At 33.2% G+C, this 25,303-nt stretch overlaps 1 protein-coding gene across 21 annotated transcripts in view; it reads left to right on the top strand.

Moving 5' to 3' along the window:
* Positions 1-25,303, top strand: part of LOC105833385 (dystrophin, isoforms A/C/F/G/H) — a 459,023-nt gene that overhangs the window by 83,779 nt on the left and 349,941 nt on the right. For all 21 annotated transcript variants that reach the window (XM_036283830.1, XM_028191394.2, XM_028191395.2 and 18 more), the window contains one exon: positions 18,802-19,016. In XM_036283830.1, the coding sequence (XP_036139723.1) occupies positions 18,802-19,016 (215 nt within the window). The remainder of the gene's footprint in view (positions 1-18,801; positions 19,017-25,303) is intronic.

Below are 25,303 nucleotides of genomic sequence, written 5' to 3'. Positions count from 1 at the left end.
CCGAAATTTTGTTATGGTTCAGAAACTATTAAAAAATTTTGATGTAATACACAAAAGCTGCAAACCAGCGAGGTCTTGCTGTCATTTTCATTTCAAGATTTCTGCCATGCACAATTATAAGAGAAATATGCTCTTTCTCTCTTTATTATTCTGCAACATATATATATATATATATATTTTACGAAGAATTTATTCTTCTCTATTTCTTGCTCTTTCTGCTAATTATAAATTCAGCATTTTAATACAGCCGCGTATATGTGAAATATTTAATATTACAATAGATACAATAAAGTATTACGAGTAAGAATAGCTTTAACATGGCGTTTAATCGCGTTGATTGTAAGCGACGTTGACGCGCCAGAATACAAAACCGAAAAACCGTACAACTACCGAATCGAATTTTTACGTGTGTTCACGCCCGATCGATCATCTGTAAACAAAGCGTGACGAACCGAGTTCACGATCTGTTTGATATCCACGACTAAATGGATTACCGGCTTTTCAATTCAGCGGTCCATTTTGCGATCTAACAATGTTCTAATTCTGTTGCGGAAACGTGTTATCGCTTAGGCTCATGCTTGGATTAGCCCGCCGGAGTTTGCGATTATTCATCATATCTCACTAATCGATATTAGAGTATTGTGTGTGTCTAGATGAATTTTGAATTATTTTCTTGATTCATCTCGAAAAGGCAGTGCTGTGAAAATATTTATATTTTATTCACGTAAGTTTCGGTAAGTGTAGGTAGCTTACACGTTTCATATGGGGGTGATGTTACCCAAGAGACTGTTTATGATTCTAACATTATACATGTACGGCTATGGATAAACATCGCCGCGATTTGAAGTAGAGTCTGAAATCATTTCCAGGCAGAAGGAATACGCAGGGCACACGTACGGGGCGCACGGCGCGAGGCAAACAGATATGCCTTCGGAATCAATATTTGCTCGATACACGATGGTACACTGCTCCGAATGCATCCCTCGTCACACTCATACACGCACATAAACAAACACGTATTCGCCGTTAGTATCCCCTATTCCATTCTTCTCTCTCTCTCTCTCTCTCTTTCTTTCTCTTCGGATTTCCGCCGCTCTTATATGACACGGCAGCGGCCTTCACGTCCCACTGTGACTTGCCAGCGGATGCTGAGCGCAGGCTGTGAATCCCGAACATCGAATCGATGCAACGATCGGCCGTGATATTTATTCATGACAAAGTGATAGATTTTGCGACTGCTTTTATTGCAGTATAGAACAAGGCGATATGCGGTAATATGAAATTTGTCGCATAAGTACATCCTCAGTGATATTTGAGAAAATATATGTATATCAAGGAATGTTATTTTTTGTAACTTCGTGAAATTATACAAATTATATAGAAAGGGATAAAGACGTTAAATGCATAGTACATGTCAATTTATGAATCAAATTAGCGTATTGATTTGTTAATATATATTTTTACATCACTATTTAAAAAAACTGCCAAATCTTCTTATTTGTTTTCGCTAATTAATAGTTTGCAGAGAGAAGCGTTTTTTAATAATTTTTTTTGCGATAGGAATTTTAAGTGTGCCAAATACCTTTAGAATCGTCGTCAAGTGAAGTCACCGCGTTGAAATTATGCTCGTACTTCGAGTCGACTTGGCAACGCTTGTTCTCGTAGTTACCAATTCCGTGGTGGGATAGAAGTTTGTTAAAAGTTCTTCTCGACTTAAATTGGGCTTGAATTGACAATGGCGCTCACCTGGGATACTTTTGCGGAATGACGTTATTCTACGTTTCACAGTGATAACATTGTAGAAATGAACCGACGAGTTGTATCGATCTTTCTAGAATATTATTCTTTATTGAAATACAAAAGTCGCGATCTTAATGTAATTTTAAAACTGTTTTTTATGAACATATCTGTATTTAACTTAAAATCATTTAATTACATTTAACTTAAAATCTAAGTTTGTGATTTGCAGGTGTCCTCTTACTCTTATAAAAAAGCAATATGAAACTAGTAATGAAAAATTTGAATCTTGTATATCTTGTATGTTTGATTTTATAGGGAAAGAATAAAATTAGCTTTATAATTTGGTTATATTGTATTTAAGCACTTTAAAATTATAAAATATTGTACAATTTTTATCGCATTGAAATCTTTTGTTACAGGTATCTTAATTATTACTTATAGATTAATAATTATTAATCTTATTTTATAAATTAGAGACATGGGAAAATTTTAAGACATATCATTTATTTAAAAACCATGTTTATAAATACGATTATTTTTAGAATTTTAATACGATACTTATATAAAAATACGTATATAAAAAAAAAACGTTCGAGAACTTTTATATTACGATCTTGAAACCTGGTTATTTACTGTGAATTCTTCGTCTGGAAACAATCAAATGATAGTCTTCGGCTTTAGCCGTGTAATTTCGACGCTGTTAACTCTCTTGTTAGCTGCACACATATTAAGGACGCGTGATTCGATTTATCTGTACGCTTGGAGCCTCCAAGGTGTGAGTGACGTAAACACACTACTACTTACACGTGTCGGAAATTATTGTTAGCAGCTGAGAATGCCTAAATGTCGATAATCACTTAAATGACAATAGATAGAGAGAGAGAGAGTAAATGGTGAGTGCGCGCGCGCGCGCGCGCGTGTGTGTGTGTGTGTGTGTGAGAGAGAGAGAGAGAGACGCCCTGTACCAAACCATTTCCATTTCATGCAATGGGCTAATAATTACGCACGTATGTATAGTTATAAACGCTTTGTCTTTGGAGTATTATTAAATCGTGTCGTTTAGCATTGTGAGATTTCTCATGAAGTATTGTGACGTAATTTTGCTCCATCTATTTCATTTTTACTTTAATGCGATATGCGAAACATGCAACCTGAATGTTCTGTAATATGTTTATTTTGCTTTGATACGTCGAAATTTATAATAACTTAGAAATGATGTTTTTTTCTATAATTTATAACAATCGCAACATTATATATTTCAAATATTATTTAAATATTATATGAAGCAAGTCTTTTTTATTATTTGTATAAATAACATAATTTTGAAATTAAACCGGGCACACATTTTTATATAAATGCATGAAGTCAATCGGTGCATGCATACTGATAAGTTTATTGAAAATGTATGGCTGGCTTTATGTCTATTAGGATATTTCAAAGCAAATTAAACACGTAACTTCTATATATATATTTTTTGTAATTTAATAATTTCAATATTTTTTACTATAAAATGTAGAAGCTAAAAGTTTTAATTGCGTATTTTATGTAATTTATGCTTCTTTTCGTGTCAGCAATCTAATAAAGAAATCATAAGTGCATATACCGTTGCGAGTTAAAGGGCAATGTATACGATGTATGAAAATCTGAAAAAATTAATCTGCATCTCCCGTGTTTCATTTTAATCTGGTTTGTTCCCGGCAATGCTACTCGATTTTTTGCGGTGACAACGGGATTTGCGGAATTTTGTTAACCTCGTATCGTGCACTGCGGGGTGCACACTGATATGAACGACCACGGTTTAATATCTATACACGACGAGGAGGGCATACCTGGCCTTTATTACAGCCGCGTGCAATCTCGGGTGTACCGCGCGTTGCTACGTGTTTGAAATCACACGGGAATGCGAAACGTGCGAACGGTTTTATTGTAGCTATCTGGCCGATATTTAGCCCCGGTTCACTCAAACAGAACGCACGTAAACGGAGGACAGGGTAGTTAATGTTTCAGGTCGCAGGGGCGACGATGCATTATTGCGGGTGAAGCTAAATCATCGGTGTTGAGTCAAAATGAATAGTACAGTTGAATGGATAAATTTCCAGTTTTATACGTTTCAGAACGTCAAATTAGTTCCTAAAATCGATAGGCACAGTTAATTGTAATAATTAAATTAATGACATTATTATATTAATTACAGGGACAATTAAAACAAATAGTCAAATGAACTAATTATGTTAATTTTTAAAGCATATACTGTGTATTGTAGATTATAAATGCAATATACAGTATATAAATATACTATACAAAAATATTTCTCTTTAAATGAGTAATATATTTAGTTTAGGAAAGATTACCGTTCGCACAATGAAAGAAAGTTCTTTCTCGATGTTATTAAATATTCGCAAGTGCTTAATAGATTTTTTTATGTCTTGCCGAAAGGCGGAGAATAGCTGCTTCGAAACAGCAATTTATTTTCACTCCGTAACTGGATGCATTAACCAACTGCAATTTTCGAAGTTTCTTATGCGGACCTCTTCCTAATGGTTCTTGTAATGAGTTTGCGATGATCATCGCTAATATAACTAATCGCGTTCAGATTACCGACTTAAAATTGATTGAAATATTTTTACTGTGAATCTCATGGTGTCTGTAAAGTTCCACGATTCTTGCATCTATATAGAGAAACTGCAGATTAAAGAAGTTTTTCATTCTCGTTCGTTCAATTCAAATGATATATCTACATGTTTTATTATTCGTTTTTTTAGTCGTGCTAACAATTTGGTTGGTTCTCGTGCAAAAAGTTTTTTTATTTCTACTGATAAAAAGCTAAAATGCACGCTCGCAAATTAGCTAATGCTTTTTCCATACTAACTTTTCTGTACCTCTATTCGTTCTCATCCTTTGTGTACTCGATGAAACTTCCAGGTAAACGCAACGGCAAACTAACGCGCCGTGTAGCACATAAAGATTATCGAGATTTATATTACGGAGAAAAGAAATTTTACAATGCTTATCCTTTTCTTTTAATTTCCTTTATATTTTTCCCGCTTTATTTCTTTCCGTCTTCGTTTCTTTCTCGAAGACATGCAAGAGGCAAGAAAAAAAAACTTTTCTTTGCGTTTCTTTACTGCCATTGCTCTTTACAACGCGTCTAAATGCTTACTGCGTGAGACGTAGGGACGTATGAAAAGAGAAAAATTTGATCTAAAGTCCAAGCACGCTCGTGGATATCGTGACGTAGCGGCGGGGAAGGCCGAAAAAAAGTATATGGGGGATAAGGGGCGGCGGAGAATGACGGAGTACGAAGGAAGGCATCGTACGTCAGGATTTATCGAAGCTACCGCACGCGGATCACCGGCGGGAAATATATCGTTATAGCGAGAACGTTATCGATCTCGACATACACGATAAAGTAGTAACGAGACTCGTAAACTAAAAGCACCGGCCGTCCAACCTCACCGCGACATGCCGTAACATGCCGAATTCTTTGCTATCAAATATAGCAACGGTCTTATTTCAGGCATTTGTATGCCCTGCACCTGATATTGAACTCAGATAATGTCGGCCCGAATGCGGCTTTTATCTCTTTGATATGCTCTGGATTTAAATTATAGCTGTTATATATTCCGATATATCTGGAGATTATTGGAGAAACATATGCATTTAGTGTCTCCAAGTCTCCGCGACTGCATATTTATGGTAATTTGTTTGTCGAGATAAGAACGTTAATTCTAAAAATATATTATTAGTAAATTAATTTTCAATTAATGAGAATTGTGTCTCGATATATATTTAAATAATATTACACTACTGTGTGTGTGTGTTTGTTGTTCTTAAATTAATATTGTATTTATTTATTTCGCTGTCACTTTATAGATTTTTATCGTTATTATCAATGAAAACATCTAGTCAGCCGGAAACATTGCCAAGATCTGTAAAAGACTTCTTTATTAGTTTACAAAACCTCCATATGTCATTTGAAGATACGTATCGGTATATCCTTCGACGTACATGCAAAGTGAGTAGCGTGCTTTTGCTCGCATCTTCTCTTTTGATCTATCTCTGTTTTGTCAGCCACGAACGAATGCGGACCGATAAATTGTAAGATTATCAGTTTAATTAAGGTTGAAGAGAAAATAACGAGATTGATGAGTGTGATATGCTCGAAATTTTTACGATACGAGAGACGTTACGATAAAAGAAGAACTTAACTGTACCGATAACAATTTTCAATCTTGGCATGACGCGAAGTCTTTTAAATGTACTATCAATAAATACACGAGGCAGCATGTATTTGGTGCGAGTCACTATCATCTCTTGTTAATATTTAATCGTTAATATTTAAATTAATTGCTTGCATGTGTACGTCAATTAGCATTGCTTTATTATTCTTGGATAAATAATTAATAGATTATTTTACCATACAGAAAATTTATAGTTATAAAAATTAATTTTATCGATAAGAATTAATTTTTACAGTTAAAATTGGGCTCTGTCTATTGGTTTTTCCGTGTTATTTAAATGTCTAAATAATTTGATATGTATATATATTTATGCTTTATACTCTTTTAGAATTTAAAGACCGACATATGATGAATCAAATAAATTTAGCAATTATAGCACATCGATCGTGAAGATTATCTTTATGATGTCTCTGTTAATTAAATTTACATTGATATTTATTACGTTATTAATTATTTGAGCAGTACACACGATTTTATTATCACATTTATGTAGACGTTTTTATTAACATTGATAATGTTGTATTTTATTATTTATAGGGATATTTTAAATTTGAATGACTCTAGAATGAAATCCAGACTATGTAATTAAACGCGAATAAACAATTTGTTTTAATGATGATGAACAGTTGCAAATATTTCTTTATTTGTGTTCGTTTGCACGTAGTTGTTTGGTTTACATCCGACTTAATACATTTAAAACATCATTACTGTTGTAAAAAAAATTAATTAAAACTAAATTAAATAAATTATTAATTGTAAAGTGGTAAATTAATGTTGACAAAACGTCCGCATTGTACATTTTTTTAACTTTTTATATATTGTGTTTTAATCAGCACGTAAAAGCAGTGTGTTAAACATACGTATTAGATTTGATGATTATTTTCTACATTAACGACTGGTTTTGTGTAGTCAATTAAATAACCAAGTAACTCTGATACGTGGATTCTTTGTTGTACACCGGTCTTTAATCCGTCTTTGAAGGAGCTAATGGAAGTGCTGTTGCGGTACGACAACTTCGTCCGCGAATAAACGCCGGTGTCGTAAACTTCGTAATTCGCGTGCTTGTTGGGAGCCAAGGCTTTTACCAGAGGAATCCCGTTCAGGCAGGGGGGGAGGGGGTTTCGATGATCTCGTTCGTGTCTGAAGTTTACGACTACGTCGCGACGACGCCGGTATCGACGGATGTGGCAAAGATGCAGTACGTTCAGGATAAGACGATTGCTCTGAAGTAAGATCATCCGATCGAAATAAGGATGAAAGAAGTGAACGAAAGAGCAGGACTATATACGACTAAATATTTCGAGAGTAAATTGAACGTATCTTTTAATTTAGTCACGTGGAAAAATTTAAGTACGTAGAAAAGAAATAAAAATATTACTGAAACGATAAAACATATATTTTTATGATTAAATTATTTTTTATACATAATTATTATTGCTTGCTATTTATATCTAAAAAGTATCTTATTTGTATGTGATATTAGCAATTTGTTAATTATATAATATTTTTATTGTTAATTATATATAACTGATTATATTTATATTATTATTTTGCTTTTTTTAGACAATTACTGTATTGCTTGTAATGTTCTAATTTCCGTTTGAACATGTTATCACAGTATATTATGTTATGACTATACAGATGCGGCAAAGTCGGAATAATGCGATTGTTATTGATGCAAATAGCACTTCGATGAGCCGTTTGTCAATTGCGACATGCCAGATTTTGTCATATAGTGTCGAGGAAACGCATACGATGCATTCTTGCCAATTGGCCACGACAAGGAAATCAATGGAATGCATTAGAACGGATGTGTCTCTCTCTCTCTCTTTCTCCCCCATCTCTCTCTCTCTCTCTCTCTCTCTCTCTCTCTCTCTCTCTCTCTCTCTCTCTCTCTTTCTCTCCCGCTCTCCCTCTTTCTCTCTTTCTCTCTTTCACTGAATGACAAATATGCGACACAGCATCTCTGTGAAACATATACATAACTATCATTGTATCAACGACATACGCATTCCTGAATTATGCAAATGACATCAAGAGAGTCTCATGCCAGTTCAACAAAGTACTCATACACGTAGTTTAAGATGATTGTTTGTACATGAGAGATGTACGCAATAAGAAAACTTGGCATTGCAGTAATAATATACCAAACGTAAACGTTCTTGAAACGTAATCGAGATTATGAATAAAGATTATTTGTGAGGCGCAAAATATTGCATATTTTTATTATCTATTACATTAAATATAATGGAGAGAAAGAAAGAGAGCGAGAGAGCGAGAGAGAGAGAGAGAGAGATATTTAAATGTGATCACTGTTTTTACGTAAAAAAACTTTATAGAATCGCATCCGTGCGCGTGCTTATTTTGTCGGCTTATGACAATATTTATACGTAGACTTTGTATCCTTATTTCTTTAAAAGCCTCGGTGATAGGACACTGAATTTTTATAGGATGAAATAAAGAAAAAACTCTGTTGTGCTAGCGACATATTTAAGTAACAGGCGTCAAAGAGAATCTTTGATAAATATCTTATGAATATGTTAATTTGGATCGTCGCGACGAAAAATGAGGAAAGTCCTTGGCGGCATAATCTTCTTTACAAGAGAATCTTCGTGACTGCAGACTACTTCTTCAAGCACATGATTTATATTTTTTTTTTTTTGACAAAGAAAAAGAAAATATTTTTGAACAAACGGTGGATTATTTGAAGCTAATAGACTTCTTGATTAATTTTTCTACGAATTTTGTAAAACGTTAAAGGTTATTTAAGGATAAATGGAAAATGTTTTGCAAAAATTTCAAATTGAATTTGCAAATTAGACATGTTTCGATTTAACTTATAATTATATGATAATTCGTTCTTGCTCTATCAACTTATATATAACTTGAATATTCTAATGAAGTTTAGCCAATTTTGAGGATAATGTTCAATCATAGCTTCGTAATTTGTGTCAAGGAAAGTACCTAGGTTGCCGGTGCCGCCGGCGTAAGCGAAGCGTCCAGCTGTCGATAAACTTTCGTTTACATGGCGTCTAATATTTAAGCGTGGTCCGCATTTTGCAATCTTCGTTCTAGTATTGCCGTCACGTTTCGCCACGAAAGTAATTTTTCCCCCATCTCTGTCCTCCTTGCCACTCTCTCCTTCTTTCTCTTTCTCCCTCCAGCTTTCTCGCGCTCCTTTTTTCTTTTCGTCATCATCTTCGATCTTTTCTGCGAGAGGAGAATATATATAGTTGGAAGAATAAGGAAGGAGTGTCTTGAGCTGATAAACAGAAATCCTTGTTCAAGGAGACTGTAATAAGAGCAATCCTATTATCCTAATATGATAAGGTTTAATAGAATTTGGATGTTACTCTCTTCTTTATCCCGGCATTATTTCGCATTTGTACAATCCCTTTGTTAGATACAAGTTTATTATTGTTTGTTAAATATTTTTTGGCGAATTATATAATAACAGTCAAGATTTAACCATACATATTATAATATATTGTACATTTTTCTAATAAATTGTTCACAGCGAGGCGTATATATTTTTTTACAAAATTAATATATTATTAGAATAAAAATTAGAACAATTAACATTTTGTTAAATAGATAAAAGGTAAAATTTTGTTTTACTACTGCATTTACACATATAAAGAAGCATGTATTTACATTTATTAATTATATTTTTTTTTCGTAAAAAGAAGGAGAGAGAGAGAGATCATGTACACTCTGTAATAACAATTAACCATGTTTGGATCCTGATGGTATAGGTATATACATATGACAAAATCAATATATGAATTATTCATACAGAAAGTATCATTATCTTGATATATTTGATAACATGCAAATGGGAACGATGTTTACAACTTGTTTAATTAGTATTTTGATAGAAATCAATTTATGCAATTTTTCAAATAACATTACATTGATTTTTTATTCAAACAGTAAGAATCGCGGTTTATTTTGTGAAATGCATTTCGATCATAAAATACTGACCTTAATTGTTCGACAAACACCACAAATGATGAATTCATCTTTAATCGGCACCAACACGAGAAAACTCGTGTTCGTGCTCGGTTCAGAGCCGAATTATAGACCTCTCTATTACTTTTGTTTTTTTTTCACCGATCATGGAATCGTTCCCGCGGAAAGGAAGATTAATTTCTCGCGGTAAGAGAGCAGCTCTAGATTGTCGGGTAGAGGGGTGTGGTACAATTGCCTTGGCAAAGACGAGAGATTCAATTACATCGAAAACGTGGGGCAGAAAAGGTCCCTCTACGTGAAGCCAGATTAATTCGTCCTTTGCCGTGATGGTTTCACAGAGACGGGGCACAGTACTTTCCTTTTTCTACCATCGCCCTTCTCCTTCCCTGGAATACTTAACGACCTTTATTGAAGCCGGAAACAGGCCTCACCCAAATACTTGATTAAATTAGTTATTATATAATATCTGTTATATCCCGCGAGAGATTCATGAGATTTTCGCAAATTTATTGTAATCCTTGATAATCAGCATAGTTTAATATCAAGCTCAGTTATATGGCTTTAAGTATAATTGGTCGATCGTAAACAGAATTACGTTTGTGTAGAAAATAATTTATCAGAAATTGCAATGTTATAGCAATTTGATCAAGCTCATTATAATTAATACAATCAAGAGAAAAACATGCTAATTCTCGGTTAAAACGGATTTTGATTCTTAATAAAATTTTAATATTAATTATTAGATATAATTTTTAGTTTTATATGATTGTACCGATACGAGTTGAAACATAAACGTGGGCTGAAGCTCTAGAAGTAATATTTTAAATTCAATTAATCGTCAATTTAAGATTACGATGCTTTAAGCATCTTAAAAAATTGTACTTATAATTAATCATCCAAATCTATTGAAAGCTATGTATAGGAAATTTTTATGTTGAAGTTATATATTTTTTACTGTATCGAGTTTTTGCGCATAAGATTTAATAAAAATAATTTTAATTTTCGTCGTTACTCTTGCGCTTTGTTGTGGAAAAAAGAAGTCTCAGTTTTATCTCTGTCCGTTCAAATCTTTTAATTCCAATCTTAATGCATCATTCGTACAGGTTTTATCAATTTAGCCGCATTTGTACCGCTGTCACGGTAATCCGCGGTGTCCATTAATGTGCACATGTGTTTCGATCTTGTCGACGAATTTTTACATGGGTGTTGGATAATAATTTTTTAATCAGAAGTTCATAGCCGTTTTAATTATTCAACGGGCGCACAATATTCTCTTCGTAATACTAATAGAGATAAACGAGTAAGTCATAATTTATGCATTTTGTAATAACGTAATAAAGTTTATAAGTATTCAGGAGCTTTGTTTGGTTTATTTTTGTTGTGCTCGTATAATTTTAAGTTAAATCGTCGGTGCAGCTGTATTGTGAGCTCACTTTTTTTTATTTCTTTGATTACACTCGATGGTATTAATAACCTATTTATACACTTAGAAATTTATCATTTTGTCTTGTATGTTTGCAAATCGATTTAATATGTCTCTTCAAGGAGCTTTTATGAAAATTTTTGTGTTATTTTTAAATAAAAAATGTTACTTAAAATTTTGTGTTAGTATAAAATATATTTTTTTGTATATTTAAATATATTTAAAAATATATATTGATACAAAATTTTTAATAATATATGAATTAGAACAAGTATATTTTGAACAATTTTTTATATTTGATATTCTGTGTATTTTAACTTTCAATAAATCTAAAATATAAAAACAAAAATACGAGAAAACATAGGTATATATATTTAAAATACTATACATGGCTGACACTTATGCGTATAGACATTATTCGCTAAAACGTAAATATTGTTTCAATGACTATCGAAATATTCTTAGTTATTCTTTAGTTATTCTATCCTATCTTTTGCTGTCTTTTACGTTTAATTGTGTCTCGAGTCGCTACAAGCTAATTGGCAAGACGACGTACAATTCAACAATGTTTGTAGCAGAATCTTTTTATTTTTCCTTTGTTCTTTTTAGTTTTTTCTTCCGCTTTTCTCTAAGCTCGCCATTTATTTTTACCGGTTAAGAGTACGGCCAAGTATTAACAGTCCCACGGTACTTCTGACCCTTGTGCAAGCAGCGAATATTTATTTCTGTTCCTATTTCTTGGTTATGTTTTAAGATAAGCGCTTTTTCTTTCACTGGGGAAATTTGCTTGTCGATACCGTAAGTTTGAATTACTGCGACATAAATTTTACTACATTTATTCACATTGGAAATTATTTCACATTTATAACTCTGTATTACAACTCTTGTATTTATTATAAGAAAGTCGCCAATTCTAGCATAGGCCTTTTAAACCGTTTTTCTCTTATTTTTTAAAAACTAAACATATATTATATTAATACTGATAAAACATGATTTGCTTAAAAAATTGAAATTATACAAAATTCTTTTTATAACATGATTTAATTTGAAATAGTTAATTTTTATTTTTTAGTTTTTAAATCGCTTTTATTTTTAAATTTTAGTTTTTTATTTTATATAAACTTTATTATTTAATAGATAAAAATATAATTAATTACAAATTTTATTAATTTATTTTATTGTTAATTTCTTAATTCCATTCCGTGTCTGAATTCCGTCATTATTGCTTACTATACCAGCTTTGGTACCTAGTTTTTTGATTATTTTTGATTATTTGTTGCAAAACATTAATTATTACAAAATGTGAGATAGTGTTATAAAAACTGCTACATTTTGATAAACGATAATTTTCTGTAGTTCACATTTGCATTTGTTTTTACATTAAAGTTTTATTTTTAATTGATCTTTTTTGTTTTTTACCTATTATATGATAGTAAAGACAAATAATCTAAAATTTCTAAAAGGTAGAGAATAATAATAGAAAGAGACGACGCGAATCGTAAGCCCAGATTTATGTAAATCGCACATTGTCAGTAGTACCCGGTCGAAGATTCTTCAATAGGACAGACACGGATTCGCGTTGCTGTTCAGATCGGATCGTCGTTCAGCCGACCGGAAATGTAGACGGCACAAGTTGTGGGTTCCGGTTTCCGCAGTACAATAGGCGACCTGCCCTTTGGTGGAAGAGTGTCAGTGGATGGCGGCGTGCAATCCATCACTCTCATTCACGACCCATCTTCGCTTCTTCCCCGTGTTGCTGCTATATATACGACCACCCTCCCGCCATTCCGCTTTTCCCTTCGCATCTCCGTTGTACTGTCACATCACTTATCCCTGGCAGACAGGCGGACAGACGGACGCTTAAGCCGTGTTCGCAACGCGCCTTCCCTATTTTTCACCTCCGGAGTACCGGGAGGTGAGATTCAAGTATCCGTGCGTTTTCTTCCTTCCTTCCTCCGCGGCCTTGTCGGAATAAAACTGCTGCCACGAAGAGAATTGATGCTCCCCCCTGTAAATTCGTCCTATTTTTCACGACGGGTCATCCCGCGGCCATGTTCGCCTCGCCTCGCCTCGTTGTAGCCTGCTAACAAGGGATTTCTAACTTCAACGACGGTCTGAGCTGGATCGCCTCTCCTTCACTTTATACTATATAAATCGTATACTTTCGAGCGGCGCGAGATTTTATATCGCCGTGAAAGTGTTGGCGTGACGCTGTTACGCTTTCGTTTTATCGTTTCATCATAAATATGTAGAGCATGTTCCTGTCACATAATTCGCGATTCGTTGCAGATTTATATATCTTTAAAAATCTTTACGTGTCGCGGCTATGAGAGTTTGGCAGACAAAATTAGACTAGATAACAAAAGTGTATCTTGTGCATTTTGAACTACGTATTTTTTGTAAGATTAATGTTCGTATTTGTTACAAGTTTTACTTGTAAACTTTGTATTGTTTTAAATGGATAAATAGGATTACGTGAAAGACACGGGGTATGTGGGAAAGACTGGGATTAAGATTAAAAAGATTATACCACAGAGGCCAGTGATTAGGGATAAGAATAACTCTGGTCTGGCAACTAAAAGATTTATTAGAATAAGTTGAAACGAATGGAAGTAGAGTCAATGGACGAGCCTTTAATCTAGAATCCGATTACTTCTCTAACCCCGTTCTGAAAAAGTAATGAAAGAACTCTATAAATCTCGTTAAGCTATTCAGATCTGGCTTAACCACATTGACCAGGGCGAGATTGCACTTTCATTCTGTTGAAGGTTGAACAAATCTGCTCCAAGACTTGTTTCGATCGATATGTGTTGCAAGTTAACTTCATAATCAAGAAAAAACATTTTTTCATCTTGTTGGATCGTGTATAAAGGTTTTTTTTTTTGTAAGACACGACTGTCGCACCAAAGATTTATCGTTTGATTTGCGCGCTCGTACACTCGTCGTTTATTATCCCGTACACTTCATTAAATGTATTTAATGAGCTTTTGGTCCCTTATTCATTTTGAGTACACATACTCTATATACTTATTTTTAATTACAACGTATACTGTTTTTGAATGAAAAATGTTTTTATTTTTTTAAATATCTGATAACTTTATTATGCTTGAATTACTAACTGCATTGATTAATTGGCAAAAGTGTTTTCTTACTTTTGAGACACGTTGCGAGTTGGATAATCGGTAACCGTGTGATTCATACTCGTCGTGCGGCATCGGAAACGGTTCACCCCCGTTGCCATTGTTACGGGAGTAATAACTCGCTCCTAGCAGCTGTTGCAGCGACAAGTGTTACGAATGTCCTCTTCAAGGACCATTTTCCTTCAGACTGTGCAGCATAAGGAGGCATCATTTGCGTTACGCTCTCTAAATTAATAAGAGAATAAACGCGATCCGTCTTTTAGATTTCGAAAATACTTTCTTAGAAAAATCTTGTGTTTTAATCAATCAAGTTTTTCGATTGCAGATTAGGATGAAGCACTTGAGATTTTTTCCAGGAATAAGTTATTATTTTTTCACTCTGTAAATCGGAATCCGTATATTATTCAGTGAAAGACAGGAATTGATAATCACAATTAGTAAGTGTAACATTGCAAATTAGTAAGATCCTACTAATTCAGATTTGAAGAGCAAGAATGAACTCTTATTTTCTAAACCTCGTAGAGTAAAAAATTATATAAAAATTGCTTAAGCTCAATTTTACTCTACAGAAGTGAATTTTGATTTTTATTAGCGTGCCAAATTACTCGGAAAGACAAGTTCAATTTTTATTCTAGAGATTTGGAGTATATGAGAATATATAAAAAAATAAAGATGTTTATAATTTATTCTTTTATGAAATTGTATTTTTAATGATATTGTGATCTTTAATTTATCATTTTGATAACTTATACAAAAAGATTAAATTATATTCTATTTTTACGCCGAAAATTATTCAACGTACAACTATACGCAAGGAATGTCTATGAATAAGTTAGGATTGTTAAATATGTAAAAGCAATGTTTGAGTAAAATTTATTTATTATATTTTGCACCTAACGCGCGATGATTATCTAATATGTAAAAGTCCAAAGGAAGGGAAAAAGTATATGCGCATTTTGTGCAGAATCAGCATGTATCCTAGTTTGTATCTATCGATAGCACCTTACGAAGAAGTTTGAATAAAGTTCGCGTAGATCAATTCTCTTGACTAGCCGGATTTCGCTCCTACTTACCATAATCTGATAGGACAGAAGCAAGCGAGACTGGGTATGCACCGTCATGCTTATTATGTATTTAGCGTGTATCGTAACTCATCCGACCGCCACGGAGACTGTGTAACTCCAGTATGTATAGGGCTTAGAAGTTGCGACTTATGACAGAAGTTTGTGAACGTTCTGTGGTTTATGCACCGAGGCTTGTGTGTCTTATCTGTATTAAGATCCTCCTCTTCTCTCGCGAAATGCAGGCTTACATACGCGCACTCATACATTTACCATATGGCATACGATTATTTAGTATGCTAATACGACATGTACAGTGAGTTTCCCACGTTTGATATATTATTCTGCCTTACAATACTATTTATTCAAACTTTTATTTAAGCTTTTTATTTTTTTTGTGTGATGGCAGTAGCAACCTAAAGGTTATACAAGAATAGTTTTCTAACAAGTAAAAAACATGTAAGGATACTAATTTTTAAAAGCTATCAACTTTGTAGCAATATAACAAAGTTTTTACTTCCTATTTAAGCTATTTTATCTATACAAGTAACATCTGACAATTTTAATATGATTCTATTTTTCAATCTGTCTTTATTTTATATTTATTTAATAACATGAACATTTTATTTTTCTTTTGTGTTTAAGTAATACGATTATAGTTCAATTTATGGGATGCAAAATTACATAAGCAAGCAGTCTTTAAATTGAGGTAGCTATCTTCATCTGGAAGTTAGACTGTTTCGACGGAGATTTGTACGGTTCTCAACTTTGCAAATTGTGTGTACACAATTTGCGCGAGTGGACGAGATGGAACGTGCAGAAATTTGAGTTTCTAAAGGCGGTATCCTTGAGATTTCATGGCGAATGTTTCGGAGTACGTTTACATAAACTACTTCCCCTTTGAATTAACAGGGCCATTCGCCTAGCGATTTCTCATGACCCCGACGAAAGTGCTCGACGTAAGCATACAGATCGTTTTCAAAGTTTTTAACGAACGCGTTGAGAAATATTGTTAGAACCGAACAAATATTTCTTTAACGCAGGCGCAAGTTTCGTGATTTGTAAGTAATTATGCGAGTAAACTGCCGTCTTGTCTCAAATGCCGTTTGCTTGTCATTTTATCTTATGCTTCTCTCGGCTTTCCCTTGATTTTTTCCACTGTTTTCATATACTTTTCCCATTTCGTCTCATGGCCGATTTTATATAGTGCAGTGAGATTCAGCAATAAAACGAGGGTAGGACTGGTTATTAAGATAACACTCGTCGATATTAACCAGGGTGAAAAAATCCGGGAGTATAAATATAATATTTTCTGTAGAACTGAACCAAGACGGTTTCGTGCATAAATTGTGATCCCTGGAGGCAATCTTCGAGTTACGGCACGTTTACGATTTATTTAAAAAAATACGTTGTTCACATAATAATGCCGATGGGTAAAAATATTTCGTATTCCTTGTGCGGCTTACCGAAGTTAACGTTTATGACATTTTTGGTGATTTTATTGTGCGATATGTTTACTATTCGATTTTTATTTTAAATTATAGCAGCCATAGAGAGAATAATGTATAATTTTTACAATGCTGGTCAAATCAGATTTGTCTCACACGTGACAATGGTTGCAATCGTAAAATTGTTAAAGATTTCCATTTTATTAAATAATGAATACATATGTCATATAACTATATTGTATAATAGGGGCGTATTATATGACTGATTACTGATTAATCAAAACATATTTGATACATTTTACAATCCCACTTTACCAATCACAAATGTAGTTATTACGATAAATCTTATTTATTTTAAAATATATTGCGAGTATAAAATACGTTTTCAATTTTAACATCGTAATTCAAGATAATTGTAGAAATTTTAATGAACGCAATTAATATTAATAATTGCAAATTGATATAGTCATCTTTGATTATGCTTGCATTGTTGCAAGAGATCCAATAATTGATATGAATTATTATTACGAGTAATCGTATTATTTATTTAAATTTAGCAATTTACTTTTTACTGAATTAGTAAATATATATATATATATATATATATATATATATATCTACGCGGAATATATTTAATTATTGCAACATTTACGCGGTATATGTTTGATAGTACGATATTTGATAGACTAAAAAGAACCAGTTTATTGTATTATACGGCACAATACGTTTTTAAATAGCGTTTAAATGCTAGTAAAAGAGGATTACAAATCGAGGGGTAGGAAAAAGCGTTTGCGAAAGTTTTCAATTACATTAGAGACGGGCATTAAGCTCGTCTTCGACGAACCCTGCGTAGGGTTCACCTGGGATCCTCCATGATCTCGCTCCGACTCGATCTGGGAGTATGTGAAGCGGGTAAACTTATAAACTATGAAACTTACTTCCCTATTCAATGAATTGACCGTGTATCCTTCGGTACGTGCCTCGAAACCATTTCGCCTCGGTGCATTCTTTCTATCTTTCTTCTCTCTTTGAGCGAGTTTTCCTTTCCCGTTTTATTGTGTCATTACACGTGAGAAAGAATGCAGCGACAGCGGATCGACTGAAAAATTATCAATTTTCACGAGAAATTGTACGGTACATTGTATGCAAAAATAAGTCTTTCCGTTAATAGTTATGATTATAGTAATTTATATAACAAAGTGAGATAAATGCAATTGAAAAGAATGTATGAAAAATTCTGAATAACTTTACGTATGAATGTTATGTATCAACAGAAAGAATTTAATATACATTGTATTATACACACTTATATGTGGGGAGATTCAATATATTCACAAAATGTATTTTCTCTCCTAAAGTAGACATCAGTTAGAAATGATAAATAACTGTAATTTTGACAAAGAATAATATCAGGATATTCTTTATCTAAAAAGTACTAAACACTAGTATTTTTATTAACCATATACATTGCAGATACAATTGTAAAACTCGACACTCAGATCTCTGATCTGTCGATAGCCATGTAGCCTTTCATTCGTGCGTGACTTGTGACAATCGTTATCGCCGATAAACTTGAATGATCGATAATTCGATGTATGGGATGGCACGGAAGCGCCGCTGAAAACGGATGTCTGAATATTCGCTTTGCTTCCTGATGCGCCGAGAGCGCATCAATTTTCGTCACGTCGGCAGGCGGCCGCAGGAGATACGGCTTGCCGACTTTTACGACACGACGCCACGCTCTAATGGAGATATGGTTTTGTTTTCCTGTTACAGAAGTGGAAAGGAGTGTAGGCACCGCAGCACCGGGGGCGACGGGTGCAGCTGCAGGGGGCTCTCGGGGGCTGTCACCCTCTCCCGCCCCCTCGTCACCGTCGACCCCCGTAGCGACTAGCAGCCCCTCTACCTCTGTCTCCTCGGCTTCGTCTTCACCTTCACCCTCTACTTCAGCTTCCACCCTCGTCGCGGGACTCGATAAATCAGTGCTTCAGGTAAGCTTGCTTACTATACGCGTGCGTGAAGCTGCCAGGACAATAATAGCCGAAAAAATACGCCAAGAAAGGAAATACATTTGACATTTGTCCCAGTCTGTATAGTCTATAATGTCTATATGGTTTATTCATTTGTTATTTGTTACTTTTATTGGTTTAGAATTTTTACATTCTTTGTTAGAAGTAGAGATTTAAAATAATAATCATTGTGCAGTAATTAATATTGATGGTTGTACAATGTGATCTGAAGATATTTGTTATAATGAAAAGTTAAGGCAATTTTTATATACTTTTTAATTAATATTTGCTTTTAAATATTTTTTATAGCAAATTTGTTTGAGTCATAGAGCGCATTAATCACTTCCTTGATATTGACGTACTTTTGCATTAAAAAAAGACGGGTTAGAAATGGTGTTGACGCAACAGTGTGCTGCTAATTGTTTCTCGCTGCTAATGAAGTAGTTAAAGCCGCCTTACACAAAACAATCTAGATATGTAATATGTTATTTTTATATTTAGATTAAATTAGTGTATAGCGGCTTTAATTGTACCAGTGCGTATTAGTGCAATCAAATTCGCTATTAGATAAAATTTGTTGAAAGTATATTAATACGATATTACTTACATGATTATTACAATATTAGTGTAACATCGCTTTTTAATTTGAGATTTTATTATTCCCAAAACGAATTGACGTTGCAAATAAAAAAGCCGTAAATAATAAAAATGTGTTATTTTTTGTTTGTATATTCATGAAATGTGTATTTACGTGACATCGAAAGAGTTAGCAATTTGATAAACTGATACCGGTATTATGCCCCTAGGGAGGAAGCTCAAGTAACAAATAATAATTAACAGTCGGTTATCTCCGGAATCCGATTGGAAGATATTGATTTGATTACTCCAGCTTTGCTTTTTTTCTCTTTTTACAAGGGGATGGAAATATTCCCAATGAAAGGTTCTCGAACACTTTTCGCAATTATTCGTGCTCAAGTTTTATTTATTTTGATTCTTTTATCTTGCAATCTAAATACGTTGCACTAGAGATGCGCCCGTTTTATAAGATATCTTTGAACAAAACGTAAGACTCCAATGCGAATTTCCGTCATTTTCTCGCGTCGCCGAAAATAGCGGAGTTACGATAACGGCAGGAGCTTGCCTGTCCTCAGGCATCTCGGCTAATTAAAGCGCATAAATTACGCGAACACGGAGAGAAACTGACGGGAATATGGCAACGTAACGTGGATTCCGACGTGTAAGGTAGCATGTCTCCACGAGTGAATGTCAACGAAAAATATGCTAAACGGTCCTGCGTACGGGAGATTGCATGTTTTTGGGGAGATTCGTCTAGCTAGCAGGCAAAAAAAAAGGAAATTCAATCTATTTTTCATGCGTATATCGAAATGCGGACTGGTTTTGATTCACATAATATCACGGAAACTGCTTTGATTAAACGTAAAGGTATGAAATTATGAATATAATGTTAAGTATTGTTAAGTCTGTGTGTGTGTGTGTGTGTAGCTACATATTATACTCGTACGTTTAATTATATTACGTTCCTTTTGAACTTTAACGAACACGATATTAGATCTTTTTCTCTTTACCTATTCTTTTTTAAAACCTCTGTATATTTAAATTCAGGAAAACAGATACACGCTCATGCTTTGTAGAAAGAACGAAAGAGAAGCAATGTAGCTAAAAAGAATATACCTGTTCTCTGATGGAAAAGCGTTTCCTTTGTAAACGTAAATTAAAACGCTGTTGTAGATTGTGTTACGCTCACGAACATATTGCGATATCCTATTCCGTGTGCATGTCAGTATTGCGGTATGTCCCTCATGGGCGAGGAGTCTTAACTTGGTTATCAAGGTGTCGGCTAAATTGGATCCGCTTTCCACAATTAGTATTCAGAGTAGAGTGACGTCTAGTCGATATCTCATAATATATCGCGTACGTATTCCCTCTTAGTATTGATATGCCATATCAATGCTATGATCAGCAAAATTACATGGGTCTGAAGGATGTTAAATTGCGGACGAATAAACAACTTGAAGTAGCAGAAAACATCATACAAAAGTTTCTATACGAATTAATACTGAAATAAAAGTTAAATGTATTCACGCTCTTATTGCGTTTTCGTTTATGCATCGCGGCTTTTACAAAGCGGTAACAAACTTGGTTACCACAGTTCTCTTTTCTCTGGAACACTCTGGTTCGCCGTAAATTACATATAAATCCGTGGTGAAGTAGCGAGAATACGGAAATAGGGGACATACTTTTTTTTTTAGACGAATGTCAAACTGTCACACAGTGTAATCAGACGGTGCTTCGCGCATGATATTTCAACTTGGTGAATGATGAAAGTTTCTGTGGCTATTAACATAATTTATTAAATTTACTTGTTCGTAACATCTGCTTAAAAAAATTATTGTTCTTAACTATTTCTTATTATGCTATTATTCATTATTTATATCATTTTTATTAATTCACGTCTCGCAAATTTTTCGCATAATCTTTTGTCGGCAATATTTCCGATCGTAAAATTCCAATAAACTTTTTACGTGAGCGGTAAGCGAAAGATGTGCAGGATGCACAGTAATAGCTTCGAGATCGAAGAGAGTCATCGCCGCAATTGCAGATGGAGCCTTATCTATTGTTGATGCTGGCTCAGCAATAATTTCCTGTCGTGTAAGCATGCTTTATAGGATCTCGACTTCGACTTCTAGTTCGCATTCCCTCTTTCGATCGCGATCTGATTACGACGACAAATTTCGAAAGAAACTTAATTTCGACAGAATATTCTGCAATTGATGACGCGAGTTTGATTATCAGGGATAAGAATTAGATTTGTGTGTGAGAGACGACGGTGGACAGTGCAAGGAAGAAAAGGGTCGATGTTCATGCAGGCGTATAACTCGGTCAATTTTATCGAATTACTTCGCCGGTTTCTCTCCCTTCACGCCGTACTGATCCTCATTCAGTCTCCGTACTTGTGCTTTCCGTTCTTTTGCCACGGACATAGTCTTGTCGCTTGGGTGTACAATCTAGGAAATATGATAAAATAAATTAAGTCAAATCTCACTTTTGTATCCGGGTGCTTTCTTCACGATTCAACAGAGTAGAAATTTATAGTATGGAAATTTAAATGAAGGGCGCACTTAGCCGTTAGATTATTTCGATTTTTAATAAGCGCGGCAACCACGTTGATCTACGTGATCAGCGTTTTACGCATGAATGTTAATATCCCGGGATTTACCGAAGAATTTCTTTTTTATCGATTCGTATTACGTCTCTTTCTTATATACGAGTTTTTTAAATTACTGTCAGAATATATCTTTCAGAGTATACAATACGATATTACTTAACGAAGCGTATCTACTCTTTCTATTCATTGTTATGATCCTACTTTTTATTATTTTAAATAATCAACTTGTTAAAATTATTGACTTTGTTAAAACTATTCTTTTTGATAAAGTATTTTTTGATAAAGTTTTATGATAAAGTACTTATTATGGCGGGATATAAACGTGTATAATCGTGCAGGTTGTCATAAAATTTTACTGAGTTTATAGTGCTTTTCCAACTGTTTTGAAGAACTCATTCTTTTTAAACTTTTATGACCCAACCGTCACATTTATATTTCGCAAAATGTTTTTGCCTTTTTGCGCATGTCAGAGTGACATTACAATTTTTTTTGAAAATATGACATTTTATGTGCTCTTCGTAAAGGTGAAATAGTTTTAATCTCGCACAACTTGTTTCTTGTTAGAAGAAATCGAGAGGTATAGGATCTATACGTATATCACACAATTATGCGAAATTACATATTTATAATTTTATATTTAATTTTTTTTGTGATATCGAAAGAAAAAGAAAGAGAGAGAGGGAGAGAAAGAGAAGGCGCGTCAACAATTAATCGGTTAATGGTTAATTATGATATTTGATACAAACATTTTCCAGTAACATGTAATATCTCTCCGCCTATTGTCCAGACAACTTTTATCAATGTTTCAACAAACATTGCATAGACTCTAGTATGCTTTTCCTATTTGCCGAGTCAACAGTCAGACTCCAGCCAGTCCATTGCCATAATAGCTATCTACTGGCTTCTATTTCCGGATACGCTGTTGCAGTGACACGTATTGTGCTGTTTGCATAAAGTGACGAGAGGCCTCGAGGTAACGAGACTTGAGCAGGAATCAGGTTGCCAATAAAATTCTATTTTGGCTCGCGATACACTACTTTTTATATGACATATGCTGCTTGTCGTATTGTTTGAGACATGCTATAGAAAATAATGAAAAACGATTTACTACAATATAAATAAATAATAAAGTGTTAAAAATGATTAATTTTATGGTAATTGTTACGAATTTTTTTATTATTTTCTGTAGCAGCGCTAAGTTCTTTTTTAATAAAACATTTACCTTTGTTATATTTTTTTCTTATCTAATGTTAATATATTAATCGAAACACTTAAAATTCTTCACTATATACAGAAGCATATTATTGAATATAACATTTTAATATTAAAAAATAATAAGTAAACTTTTTAGTATAAAAATCTATTCTTAGTTGGCGCATTTTTTAATATTATTACTTTTGTAAAGAAGATAAATTTCTTATTTTCTTTAAATAGAGGTGAAGAACTATTGATCCATTATTGACTTATATTAATTTTAATTATCGGAAATTATTGATAGTATTTTTATTTTTTAATAAAAAATATGTTTTTACATATTAAACTCAAGCTATTGATTGAACCTATTCAGGACTTGATCAATTTAGCCATTACTGAGACCTAATTTAAGGTCTCTCGAAACGATGTTTCGTGTGATAAATGCCTAGTCGGTCTCGTCGCGAGTTTACATGTACACTACCGTGCCTCTTGATAAGATACATTGAAACATTTGTATTTAATATTAATATATAATATATTACGTGCAAATAATGTTGTATTTTCTCGATTATCTTTGTTTTCTGATAATAATGAATTAATTTATATTTTTTAATTTTATTTTTGATAATAATAAATTAATTTATATTATTTTATTTTATATTTTATTTTTTTGTTTGGTTCCTAAGGTAGTATATTTTTTGAATAATGGGACTAAAAGTTAATGTGAACAAGAAAAGGTCGTACATAATGTGCAAATTTTCGTCGTATATAGAACAGATTTCATATATTGCGTGTAAATTATCTAGGCTATTCAACGTTGATTTAGAGACATCTGTTTTGGATAGTTATATGGATTTGGTATTATTCACTGTCGTAATGTAATCGTGTAATTTAGGAGCTTGAGTGTTTGAGAACAAATAGGACAGTGAAAAATTGTCGTATTATAGTAAAGTATTATATTTTGTTAATTCTCTCTCTCTCTCTCTCTCTCTCTCTCTCTCTCAACACATAACTGTAACATTAATTTAAGATTACATTTTAAATGGAAATTTTTAAAAAATAGCAAGTTGATTCTCCGACCGATAAATGTTTTAAACATATAGATAAAGTTAAGTTTATTTGGTCTACAGCGGACCTTGGTATTGAATATAATTTTTATATTATATTAATTTACATAAACTGATGCGCGTTGACAATTTCGTCAGTTTTGAAACATAGTTATTAAACTAAATATTGATGCTTAGCATCTTTAAAATCTTCCTTTTACCCGAAAAAACTGTAAATAATTTATTGCGAAAAATAATACGTTATGTTAACTTTATTTATGTGTTGAAAATATTTATTAATGCTAACATAATATAGTATTTTTTTGATTATCTTCCTTTTTTTGATTTTAATATTAATGAATTAATTGATGTTATTTTATTTTATATTTTATTTTCTTGTTTAGTTGCTGAAGCATTATATTTTTAAAATAATGAGTCTGAAAGTTAATATGAGCAAGAGAGGCTTGTACATAGTATGTGAATTTTTCGTCCTATGTAGAACGAATTTCATATTTGAAACTTCTCTGAATGCGATGTTAGTTTGTGCTCTCCCATCGAATTCCCACGTTTCCACGGCACTCCAATAATTTGGAACTGAGTCTCTTTGCGGTATTCAGCTTATTGGATTCTTGATCGCCATATTTTGTCTTAAAATATGTGAATCGAGTTAAAGCTTACATACATTTTGCATAATAATAAAATAGCAGACATTATTTTCTCTACCACATTTTACGAGTGATTAATAATGTAAAAGTACTTTTACATTTTCACGTTTAAATTAATTTTAGATTAATTGAGTTAACTGTATATTTAAGCATATATAATACAAACAATTAAGATTT

The sequence above is a fragment of the Monomorium pharaonis genome, chromosome 3 (genome assembly GCF_013373865.1).
Source record: "Monomorium pharaonis isolate MP-MQ-018 chromosome 3, ASM1337386v2, whole genome shotgun sequence".
NCBI classification, from domain to species: domain Eukaryota; kingdom Metazoa; phylum Arthropoda; class Insecta; order Hymenoptera; family Formicidae; genus Monomorium; species Monomorium pharaonis.
This window is presented reverse-complemented; position numbering and strand designations above follow the sequence as displayed.